The 12,190-nt window shown below is 54.8% G+C and overlaps 1 protein-coding gene across 5 annotated transcripts in view; it reads left to right on the top strand.

The window, feature by feature from the left end:
* Nucleotides 1-12,190, top strand: part of dscaml1 (Down syndrome cell adhesion molecule like 1) — a 109,325-nt gene that overhangs the window by 57,822 nt on the left and 39,313 nt on the right. For all 5 annotated transcript variants that reach the window (XM_029255841.1, XM_029255840.1, XM_029255839.1 and 2 more), the window contains exons 4-6: nt 9,523-9,669; nt 9,816-10,094; nt 11,344-11,619. In XM_029255841.1, the coding sequence (XP_029111674.1) occupies nt 9,523-9,669; nt 9,816-10,094; nt 11,344-11,619 (702 nt within the window). The remainder of the gene's footprint in view (nt 1-9,522; nt 9,670-9,815; nt 10,095-11,343; nt 11,620-12,190) is intronic.

The following is a 12,190-nucleotide window of genomic DNA, read 5'->3' as shown; positions in this document are numbered from 1 at the left end:
CCCGCTTCTCCCGCCGCTGCATGGCAGAGGGGTTGGAAAGGAGCGATGGAGGGAGGGAGGGAGGGAGGGAGAGAGGGAGAGAGATGGAGAGAGAGGCAAAGGGTGCCATTGATGGAATGGAAGAAACGGTCGAGGCAGAACGACAGAGATGGGTTAGTTAAGGGGTCTAGCGGAGTGTGGAGGAGATGCGTGTCGTGTGGTGAGTCAAGGATGTTAGAGGGCATTAGTGGCAGGTAGCATGCGGCAGGTGGCGTCGTGGTTACAGCTGTTGCCTTGCAACCGGAATGCCCTCTGGGGTTGAATCCTCACTCCTGCTGTAGTACCCTTGAGCACGGTACTTGCCCTAAACTCATACAGCAAAAAACGCAAGGCTGTAGAAGTGCCGTAGCGTAGAAACCTCACATAGTCAATCGCCTTGAGTAAAGGTGTCAAATCAACGATCAGTAACAATCCACGGACAGTTACGGGAGAGAGGGAAAGGTAAACGAGGCAGCTCGTGCTCGCAAAGCAATTTCAGCGGAACGTCGGGCCGGACGCTTTGTGCCTCTGCGTGTTAGCCATATGTTAAGCCAGTTGCGTGCTTGTGGCCTTACGCCAAACCTGGATCTCACCTCGGGGGCCGGGGGTCAGCGTCGGGAGGTGTACGTTTCCTGCTGGCGGCCACCTGCTAATCCTTTAAACGCGACACGAGAAGAAAGCAATGAAAGGAAATGATGAAGGCAGAAGGAGGAGGGGCCTATTGATTCTGAAGCCTTATTCATTTCAGTGCATTTCCTATTGTAATAGGCATGTTGATATACAGGGGATCACTTGGAGAGAACACAGGTGTGTGTGTGGGAAGGGGGCTATATAGTGGGGGCACTGACTGTTTTATTAGAATCCAATCTTTATTACCCCTCCCCCCACCCTATTACCCCTTCCCCCCCCCTCTCATTCAGGTTGTCAGTGTGCTGTAGGGCAGGGTAGTTAATTTGGTGTGGGTGCTGCACCGGCTTGCTGCCGGCCTAATAACGTGTATGTGTGTGTGTGTGCGGGGGGTTGGGGGGGTTGCTGGGGATTTAAAATGAAATTGCTTTTAGAAGCCTTTGCGACGGCTCTTTAAAATCAGCTGTAATGGCTCTGTGGTAATTATCAAATAAATAGGCCCAGGCACACCAGAGGACAGGCGTGGTGGGGGAGGGGGTTTGGGAGCCGGGCCGCTCTCCCTCGCGCTCCTTCCTTCACCCTCTCTCCGCGCTTCGTTCTGTGACTTCTTCAACTCCAAAATGAAGATGTAAAGAAGGGACCACTCGGGCGGTGCAGGAGACAGCAGGGGTCACGGGGCCTCGCCGCACGCGTCGTGATCATTGTACGCGGGGAAACACGGCACCTTGGCACCCCGTGACCCTGCATTATTTACCACGTCGCAGATGGCCAACCCGGTTTCGGTGTCTGCTTTTAATTTATACACCGTATGCTGCCTGCAGTCCGTGCGGTTCGCCATATTGTAACCTGAGTGACCTGAGCCTTCTTCCTGCTCCCAGTTGTACCTAATTACACTCTTACACCACCCTGGGGGGGGGGGGGGGGGGAATAGGAGTGTACACCGCCTCCGATATGCACGCTTTGAGACACTCTTTTCTTTGAGCTCTGTGCTCGGGTGACATAAAATGTTTGAAGGTGAGCGTTATTCCAGATGACCTCCCAGCCCTGTAGGTGTCGCTATAAGCTATGTGGGGGCGGGGGGGTGGGGGCGCCCCGACCATCTCACGCACCCAAGGAAACACCTGTGTTGCCTGGACCTCCTTACCACAGATGGCTGGCGTGGTGACCTGAGCCTTTTCCGTGGAGGCGGCCGTCTGCGTCCCGGCTGGGATCCAACCCCACGAGCGCTGGGTTCTGGGTTTCCTGGGCGTAGATCTGTAGTGCGGCTCGGCAGCTGCGTTGCGTCGCGGCACGTTTCGCAAACGTCTCCTTTACGTCTATGCCGTCTCCGAGGGGAGGACCGTGGACCGTGGAGCGCCACCGAAGCAGTGTAACGCCCCACCTGGACAGCCTCTCCATCACACAATATCTCAGTGCTATGGCTCATCGCTGAAGGTCGTGGACCGCAGTCGCAGCTCTTTTTCAGTGTCTGCTTCTCTGAGATCTTGAGTCGAGCGTTCGGGATCAGCTCCCAGCGATGCTGGCGCACTTGTTGGTCGCCCCTTTGACGCTGCTGCTTTCGCTTTGACTTTTCTAAATCATCCTCCAGCTTTGAAGGCCCTTTCCCTTCCTGCTGCCCCCCGCACCAGCCCCTACCCCCCACCCACCGCACCCCACGGGGACCGTCTCCTGGCAGCTGCGGACTAATTCCCCACTAATCGTGTTTTGTTATTTGCCATGAATCATCATGCGGATAGGTGTGCGGGTTATGTCATTATTTGAGAGCCTCCGAATTGTAATTATATGGGAAGGACCCCTCCCCTTTTGTTGCGGCCACAACGCCGACTAACGACAATAAAAGTGTCCCACCTGCCTGCCATGATTGTTAATCACCAGGGCTTTGTCTGCTCCTGTTCCCGCTTCTTTTTACTCCTTTACTTCATTATCATTATTATTTTAAAGAAGGGTGACACGTCACTTGAGAGGTTGCAGCATGACGGGCGAAGCCGGGTGAGGAAGTGCCCAGGTTAGACTCCATCGCTCAGCCTCGGTCTTGTAGTGCTGTCCTCAGCTACAGGGCGGTTGGACTAGGGGTACACGCCAACCCTTTAGCACGCAACTCCCCCAGCCATCTTCACCCATCAGTTGGCCCAGAACATGATCACAGGCTGGTAGTGGACTGTCATTAAGGTGGACCGTTGTTTAGTTGGCGAGTCGGTGCAGCTGCCCCATCATCCTGTCCGCCTCCCACGTCCCCACTGACTGTCACGCAAGAACCTCCTTTGCCGAGTTCTAACATGTCAGCGTGTGACTGTTTTTACACTCTTTGCTAACGCCGTGCTTCACCTTGTCGACGGGGCCTATCGCGGCATTCGATCCGAGGGCCGATGATTGCGATGCCACATCTAGTCTGAAGTGTTTTGTTGTTTTAATGCCCCCCCCCCCCCATTGTCACGCCCCCCTCGATCGCCCGGCATCCTTGAGATGATGGTACAAAAATACGAGGTGCCGCAAAGCAATCGGCGGCGTGCGGGAGCACGTCAAGTCGGCCCGCGCCCAAGGGGTCATTAGGAGGCGGAGGGTCCCCCGAATCGCACGGGAGAAAAATGGCATCTGGCAAAGCCCGGTGTTGCTGTCTAATGAGATCCAGCCTAAGTCACATTAAGCGCGGTGAGTCTGGGGAGGGGGTGCGACTGGGTGCTGGAGGAAGCAGGAGGACAGGCGAGGCGTGTCGCGGCGCTCCTCTCGTAAAACACGCTTTGTTCCAGAGCGACACGGAGCCTTTCTCACCCTGTGTTTACAGCTCCGACTGGATGCTCTGAATGTGGGACACATTCACCCGGATGGTTGGAGAGAGAGGGAGGGAGAGAGAGAGAGAGAGAGAGAGAGAGAGAGACGCAGGAGCACGGAGATAATGTTAGACATTTCTGAAATTCCGGCTTTATGATATATTGCCTTTCTGATTGCTGCTGTTGTCTAAGAGAATTATTTGCTTCATGGGGTGACTGCTGTATGTGTTAACGCTGCAGCCCAGCGCAGAGGCCAGTGGAAGAACCTGAACGGAACTGAATTGAAAAGGAACAGGGAGGGGGATGGGCAAATTCAAATGGGATCGGGGGTTTTTTTTGTTTGATTCTGGATTCTAAACATTCGGGACAGAGGTGGGAAAACTGTGGGGATACGTGGGGAACGGGCAAGTGGTACCACAGTGGGCGTGTTACAGTGTGAAGGGAGTTCCTTTAAGTCCCAGGAAGAGCCCTGCCGTTGGACCCTTCAGTCACGAACACAAATCAAGGCGAGAAATATCTTTGTATGAAAATTTCATCCGAGCCGAAATAATATTAACGAACGGTTGAGCGGAAGATCGATGTCGGCGACGACGGAAGGAGGAGCGAAGAAGACGCTTGGGATAATTTTAGGGTTTCCCTTGTAGTTCGTCTCGTGAGGGATGCAACAAATGCACGATCGGAGGGGCCCGGGTCGCAGCAGCTGCATCCTATCTGCCGGCAGGCCGAGTTCATCTGCATATAATACGTACGTGCGGGCGGAGCTAGTGAAGTGGCCCAGAATCCGTGGTTCCTGATTGGATGGACAGTGGAGAGAGCAGCAGGATTCTATTTCCCTTTGGACGTGAACTCCTGACCTCTCCGGTTAGGGATCCATAAGTGAGCAAAACAGAGTTATCCGAGCGACAGCCGCGAAACGCGCGTTCCCCGAGTCCGACTGCCGCACGGTCTCCGGAGGAAGAGCAGACGAATGAAAATGAATAAAAGGGAGGCGCCTGCATTAATTTTAATACCGGTTTCACCAGTCACGTGCAGGTGTGTGTGTGTGTGTGTGTGTGTGTTATAGGTGAAGACTGTGCACGGGTACGTGAGTGCGGATATTGTGGATATTCATCAGCGTGTGTATGTGTGTTAACATTTGTGAAGGCTCGCGCCAGCGTGTGTGTCCGTGTACGGCTAGGGACATGCGCCCGCGTAGGTGTGACGGTGAACAGCGTGCGCTGCCCCACTCGCTGAAAGTGGCCGTCGTTGATTCCGCGCACCCCCACTCTGCATGTCCTTCTCCCCTCACCTTCTCTGCTGTCCTGGAAGTGGGGGGGGGGGGGGGGGGAATCTGCGGGGCTCCTTCTAGTCCATAGGGCAGCGTTCGCCCTTGATTTTTGCCTTGCTGTTCGGAGCTGTCGGCTCTGACGGTGACGAGCATCTGGAAAATAAGGGTGCAGCACGATTATGCGCCTTCACATCTGTATTCCATCGTCTGCGACTTCGCTTGGCGCCGAAGGTGCCTGTGGTATCGCCCGTGCCGGAGCGTTCGCCATCATTGCCCCCTATTTCCCGGATTTCGCCCGCCCTTCCCCAGAGCGACCGAGGCGCATGTGTCTCCTCCAAGCGATGACGGTGGGGGGTTGGTGGGGGGGGCAGGGCGGTGCCCCTGAAATGCCACCATGGGAGCGCCAAGCAAATGGCGGATGGCCCCTAGCAACAGCGAGCGAGCGAGAGAGAAAACGAGAGCACGAGAAAGGGGGAAGCGGGGGGGGGGGCGATGCAGAGCATTAATAAATAATGGGCCCGACGAACGGTTTGAAACACGGGCCTCGTTAGCGTTGCGGCGGAGCCGTCATTTGCATGCAGGCTCCGAGAACAGTCCCGACACCGAGTCACGCGCCGCAGAGATGCACGCCCTGCTTTCCGGAGGGTTCTGTCCCTGTTCCCCCCACCCCGATCGCTGCTCCATCGGATTCTTCACCCCCGACCTTCGTTGGCACCGATGCCGCGGCATTGCCGCTGCTGCCGTTACTGTTTTTGTTGATCTGCGTCTTTTTTCTCCGCTCTGGTGTGGTGCGTGGAGAAGCAGCCGTGCTGTTTCCGCTTGGGCTGCCTGCATCGCCGAGGTCTCTTGCCTCGCTAGACGCGCACACTCACTCACACGCGCACACGTGCGTGCGCACACACCACCCTTCTGCCAGCCTGGCCACAAGCGGGTCCTTCATTCGAAAGTTATTAATGGCAATTACACTGTGGTGGAAATGCTTTGAAACCCACAACCTCATGCCAACACGCACAGACATACAGATATGGGTGAGACTGGCAGAGCACTGGGGGAGTGAGGCAGAGAATGAAGTGATTTAGTAATTAATATTTCACTGCGTTTGCCACTTGGCTTAACAACGCCACCGAGGGTTGAGCTGGATGAATGCTGATGTTTAATTCACCAGTCTCCGGTGCTGGAGGTGTTGCTCTCACGGTGGCGGAAATGACACGATCGCCGTTTTCTTTCTCTCGGGCGGAGGGGCGGTTAGTCTGGCCTTCTACCCGCCTGGCTTCGCGTTCCCCCCCGTCTCACCCTCGCACCCCCAGTTCCTTTCCGCTCCCCGTCCGATGCGCTGACATGTTGTGACAGGGCAGCGGCGGTGTTGTAGGGGGTTAAACTCGCCAAGTGCACATTATCCTGTAAGACTTAATTCCCAGGTTGGCACAAAAGGCCGACTTGGAAATTATAGCCCACGCGTCCCCTGCTCTCAGTGCGGTGGCATGACTCCCCCATCCCCCCCACCGTCGCGCACGCACACACACGCGCACACAGATGCACACATTTTGGTCCACAAATTGGTGCGAAATAGGGAGTGAAAAGGCTGCAAACCACAACTTTAAATGTCACTACAGCTGTAGCCCTGCCCCCCTTTAATACGACACCCAATCGAGGGGGGGGGGTCAGCTGCGCTCTCGTTTTCTCTCCATCTGACATTCAGTTTTCTTCTCTTGGATTATTGACCCCTCTCCACCTCAGTCCTGTCCTCTCTGTGTCTCTCGCACCCTTACCGAAACACAGGTGAGAAACGGAAGAGGGCAGAGAGAAGGAAGGAAAAGGACTGATAGGTATACAGGACTGTGTCAGCGCTGGACGTCGATGACAGGCCTGACCGATCCGGTTAGAAATCTCTCCTGATTAACGTGGACACATCAGGAATTGACTCGGGATTAAGATGCTTGCTGCCTCCCTGTTGTAGGGAGGACGCACCGGTACGAACACGAGTGGAGTACAGGGGTACATTGCTGATGTGAGAAGTAGCTGGGTTACGGCAAACTGCACAGGCCCTTGTAGGCTGGTGTGAGTCATACACCTATAAATAACAATCGTCCATTGCATATATGCTAATAATGTTTTAATATGCAGCGGACGGTGTAGTAGTTAGAGCTGTCACCTTCTAACCGGAAGGATCTAGGTTCAGATCCCTGCTCCTGCTCTTGTACCCTTGACCAAGGTCTTGAATTGACATGGAGGAAATTACCCTGCCGTATAAATGGACAAACTCTTGTCAGTAGCTTAACGCATGACCTGCCTATGAACATGGTAAGAGAAACCATCTGTAGGGGAAAAGCATCATTTCAACGAGTAAATTATTACAGTGATGTTCGTGTCACAGCAACTGCGTTTGAGTGTCAAAGTAGTGTCTCCATGTCGCTATGTGCCAGTATGGTAGAGATGTGCGAAGCTGCGTGTGGGGCGGTAGGAATGCGGCGGTACCCATGTGGCAGCATACGTGTGACTGTACGTGCAAGGCTGAACATTCACTGCGGTACGCGTACAGCGGTACGTGCCGGGCAGCACGCGTGGCGATGCGCCCCGGCACCGAACGCGTATCGGCGCGTTTGGGGCGGTACGTGCGCGGCGTGCGGCGCGCGGCTCCGCGGATGAGCGCCGACAGCGAGGCAGGCATCTTGTTAGCGTGATGGAGTGGCTCCGTGGTCCAGGGTAGCCAGGCCTGTCTTCTCCGCTTTAATAAATCTGTTTGCGATGGAGCTGTGACTGTAAAGTGCATCGATCGCCATCGCTCACACCGGGGTCCCCCTACTCACGCGCACACACCCACACACACGCGTTCTCAGCTCTTTATTCCCTGAGCCCACGGATGTCCCCCTACACACACCATTCGTAAACGCCGGCCACGCCCCCTCACAAACCCCCCCATTGTTAAGTGTGAATCGGCTAATTCGCGAGCCCCGGCCGTTAGCGTCCGTCCCTCCGCAGCAGTCCGCTTCACCAGATGTTGACCTATAGCTGGAAGACGCTTTCCTGGCAGCACGCGGAGGGGGTGACGGGGTGTGAGGGAGGTGTGAGGCCTCCTGTCCGCACCTCCGATCGTCACATCCCAATTAAAGGGCCCCTCTCCCTCCGCTGCCCTCCTCTGCCTGCTAGGAGGTGTTAGGAACTCAGAAAGTGGGGCATAGATGCACAGCAGGCCAGACCGCACACACACATACATCCCGCCCTTTTTCCATACTGAATGGAGCCATTGCTCAGGTGCCGTTCCTTGAAACGCACCCTGTACGGCTAAACTTTCCAACCACGCGTCCTCAATGGGGACGACGCGCACGTTGGCAGGTGGGCAGTGGTTATACCTGATGCCTTACAACCCAAAGGTGTGTGGTTTGAACCCCCCCCTCCTGCTATAATAACCTCGGTCAGCTTCTCACCCTGAATCGATACAGTAAGAATACCCTACTGCGTGAATGTAAGCCAAGGTGTCAGATGGGTAAGTAATAACACTTACTTCACCATGGGAAGTAGTTTAACCGCTTTCCTCTATTAATTACTGTCTCTGCCCGGAACTGAATCTATAGAATAAAATGTTTGGGTCTTTGTATAAGAGTGAAAATGCCCCGTAATTTCCTTATTTAAAGAAGCAGCCGGTTCTCACGTGCACACATTCATCACTGCATGTTGAGACCCGGTTGTTCTGCACTGTGTCATTAGTATGTGGACTGGCTCCAATTTGGTTGCGTTTGTGTTTTTGCTGAGCTGGCATATTTCTCCCACGACCGGAGACGACGTGAGGTGAGGATCGAGCGGAATTGGGTTTGACGCGAAGTCAGGATTGCGTTTTTAGTGCTGCCACACGCACAGTCTGCTTGAAAAGGTCAGCGCTCGAGAGCGATACATAACTGTAAAGAGAGTCGGTCCAGGCCATGGTTGCGCGTTCTCGTTGCCTCGACACACTTATACACACTTGGGTGTGCCGCACGTCGAGCAGCCTTTATCGACATGAAGATAAATCGGCGCTCGCTTACGAGAGTTAAACAGGAACGTCATATCCCGTTACGGTATAAACCATGTGAAATATTAGCACTGAGGTCCCGTCCCTCATGGATCCAGTCTCTCTTTAACTGGCAGGAAGTGAGGATTGCTCAACGCGTGTGATTTGTGCTCAGTGTGTGCGCGTGTGTGTGTGTGTGTGTGTGCGTATCCCAGTCCTTGAAAACCCGTGGCCAGTCGTGGTTCCGTTCATGTGTGCATTTGAGTCCATTCATGCGCTTATTCGTGGATCCATTATCGGGTCTTCTCTGGTTCGTGCGCATTACTGCCCTGACTGCAGTTGCACTCGGGAGTCACTCTTGTCAACTTTCAATCTCTGGGACTGAGAACAGACGGATTTTTTATGGATCTGGTTAGTGGGATTCATAACTCGGAGACGGACCTTTCGAACTGACCGCTGTGGGAACTAGGACCTGGGTTGCAATGTGCAAGAAGTCTCCAGGATGAATATTTGGAATAAATTGCACATACGGCGGTGGGCGTGATGGCGCAGTGGACTTGGCTGGGGCCTGCTTTCTGGCAGGTCTGGGGTTTGAGTCCCGCTTGGGGTGCCTTGTGATGGACCGGCATCCCGTCCTGGGTGCGTCCCCTCATTCTTCGGCCCCACGCCCTGTATTGCTAGGTTAGACTCCGGTTCGCCGCAACCCTGCTTGGGACAAGCAGCTTCAACCGGTGTGTGTTTCAAATATGGTCCAAAGCGCAGCTGCCAGGTGCATACAAGGCCCCGTGTGGACGATCAAATGCGTAACCTGTGGGCTGTCAGTGTGTCTTCTCATGGTCCCTCCATCCGTCCCACAGGTAACAGGTTCTTCCTGTCGTCCTACGGCGCCCTGTACATATCGGACGTGCAGAAGGAGGATGCCCTCTCCACCTATCGCTGCATCACCAAACACAAGTACAGCGGCGAGACGCGGCAGAGCAACGGCGCCAGGCTCTCCGTGCTGGGTAAAGCTCCCGGCCTCCGCGCGTGATTGCGTGCGTTCGTGATCTTGTGTGGCGGTGCATGAGAGGAAAGCAGAGACAAGCTCATGTCTGCGCTTGTGTCCGTCTCCTCTGACCTCTGGCCTCTGAACGCTGCCCACCTCTCGCAGACCCCACGGAGTCCACCCCCTCTATACTGGACAGCTTTCAATCGGGGGAGGTGCAGGCGGGGAGGAGCGTCGAGCTGCCCTGCATCGCCTCGGGGTACCCCAACCCCACCATCCGCTGGCTGAAGGATGGCCGGCCGCTGCCTGCCGACTCACGCTGGACGCGTCGCCTCACGGGCCTCACGATCAGCGATCTGCGGCAGGAGGACAGCGGCAACTACATCTGCGAGGTCACCAACAGCTTCGGTTCCAAGGAAGTGACGGGGCACCTCAACGTCATCGGTGAGTAGGGGTGGCCAGACGCGAAGGCGGTTGCGGGGCGGGATGGCCCCTGCTTCTAATAAAAGAAATCTATAGAATCAGTCTAAGCAGGGAAATCATTTGTTTATGATGCGGTGTGACAATATTATCTTTGTTGTTCGCGGATCGCACCTGAGCGCGCTTGTCACGCGAATTCCCTCATTCGCTTCAGATTGCTTTTAGACGCCTGCGCTCCGTTTCCTTGACAGCGTAATAGAATATTTATACATTCTTAGCATATGCACCGTTTGTGAAAGTCAGCCAAGCGCCATCGCCGCCGCCGCGCCGCTCCTCAGCCTGCCGCTTCCTCCTGCTATCGTCTCATCAGCTCGAGCCCCGGGAACGAGAGGAAGATGGTAGATAGAGGAACACAAACAGAGCCGTGTCACTGACGGGGGTTGGGGGGGGGGCAGCGCTTTAACTGCTTCGGGCAGTTGAGGGGTGGGCGTTTGGGGTTGGCCCCTGCCACATCTGAACTTGAGCCTCGAGCTCAAGGGACAGTAATATTTCCCTGCCCCTTCAGATAGGAGCCCCCATGAGTGGTCGTCGTGGGCAACGCAGTGGGACAGCACACTTTGCGCGCATGCCAGTCCCTCTTTGTGTCACCGGCATCTACCGGGGGTGTCGGGAGAGGTGACGGCGAGGTAGTGGAGAGAGAGAGCAAGGGCTGACCCAGTGAGATTCAGGGTCAAGCGTACAGGGTTTGAGTTTACGGTGAGGGACACGGACATGAGCGGGAGAGAGAGTTCCGCATGGAGTAGAGCTGATGGCAGCGGGGGGAGAGGGTGTGTGGGGGGGTGTGGGAGGGTGGTAGAGAGGAGAGACGGCGGGGGAGAGGGAGGAGGGCAGCACTTTGCCACTGGGCACATCATGGCATTGCTGTCCCAATGGCTCTGACAGGGTGGGTAGGGGGGTGAGTATGGCGCTGCCCCCAGCTCACAACACCAGCTGCCTTATTGCTCACTGACATTTTCTCACTCACAGAGACGCACACACATGCACACACATTAGGGCAGGAACTAGCCGCCCCCCACCGCACACACGTGCACTGCTCATGTGAACATGTAAGCATTAATGTAGTAATGGAGAACTCAAACATCCATAAATACGCACAGTCAAAGAAACAGGAATTTCCTATTAAAGACACACCAGTGTTCTGTAATAGCAAAATAGCACTGCGACCCCCACCCCCACCCCCCGGTGACTGTTCTGTCCACTGCTGCGCCCTCAGACCCCCTACGAGTGACCCTGTCTCCGAAGAATCTGAAGACGGGCATCAGCAGCACGGTGATTCTGACCTGCACCGTGCAGGGTTCGCCAGAGTTCACCGTGACCTGGTACCGGAACACGGAGCCCGTGACCCCTGACCAACACTTCTCCATCCAAGGGGTCCACAACGAAACGCTCTTCATCACCGCTGCCCAGAAGAGGCACTCTGGGGCCTACCAGTGCTTCGCTACCCGCAAGGACCAGACTGCCCAGGACTTCTCCATCATACTGCTGGAGGGTGAGGGAGCATATATGGCGGGGACGCTCGAGGGGCTGAGACCAGTTGCGTAACACTTTGAGGTTCATTCCGTGGTCGCTGTATCACGTCTTTTCAGTGTCCTCATGTGTAATACTGTACTCTGGCTTCTCAGCTTATGAGCACAACTGGGACTTCTTGTAAATCAATTTGCTCGTTATTAAGTTTTTACTTCCTCTAGTGAGTAGAAGCCTCACAATTTGCTTTTAATCTAAATTCCAGATGACTGAAAATAAAAGTGTTGTCTCCTCAAACTCATATTCAGTACTGACAGTTGACCTATTCATCCCGTTAACATGAGCACCGTTCCTTGTCTTTTCGCTGACTGCCAACACTCTTTCGACTGCTGCAAACACCGTGGAAGTGAGTTGAATTAAGTCGGTCCCACAGCGTTCTCTTTGGAGGCTTTGCTCTAGGCTCGGTGGGTAAACAAAGGCTCGGTTTGCTCTGCAGTGAGCAAAAATTTCAGAAAATCGATAATCGGAGAAAATACAGAATTGAAAATAAGCTGAAAATGTTTCTATCATCAGAAGTTCATAGCTTGATTCTTGAA

The sequence above is a fragment of the Scleropages formosus genome, chromosome 10 (genome assembly GCF_900964775.1).
Source record: "Scleropages formosus chromosome 10, fSclFor1.1, whole genome shotgun sequence".
Classification (NCBI taxonomy): domain Eukaryota; kingdom Metazoa; phylum Chordata; class Actinopteri; order Osteoglossiformes; family Osteoglossidae; genus Scleropages; species Scleropages formosus.
The sequence above is the reverse complement of the archived record's forward strand: the minus strand, read 5'-3'. Positions and strand labels throughout refer to the sequence as shown.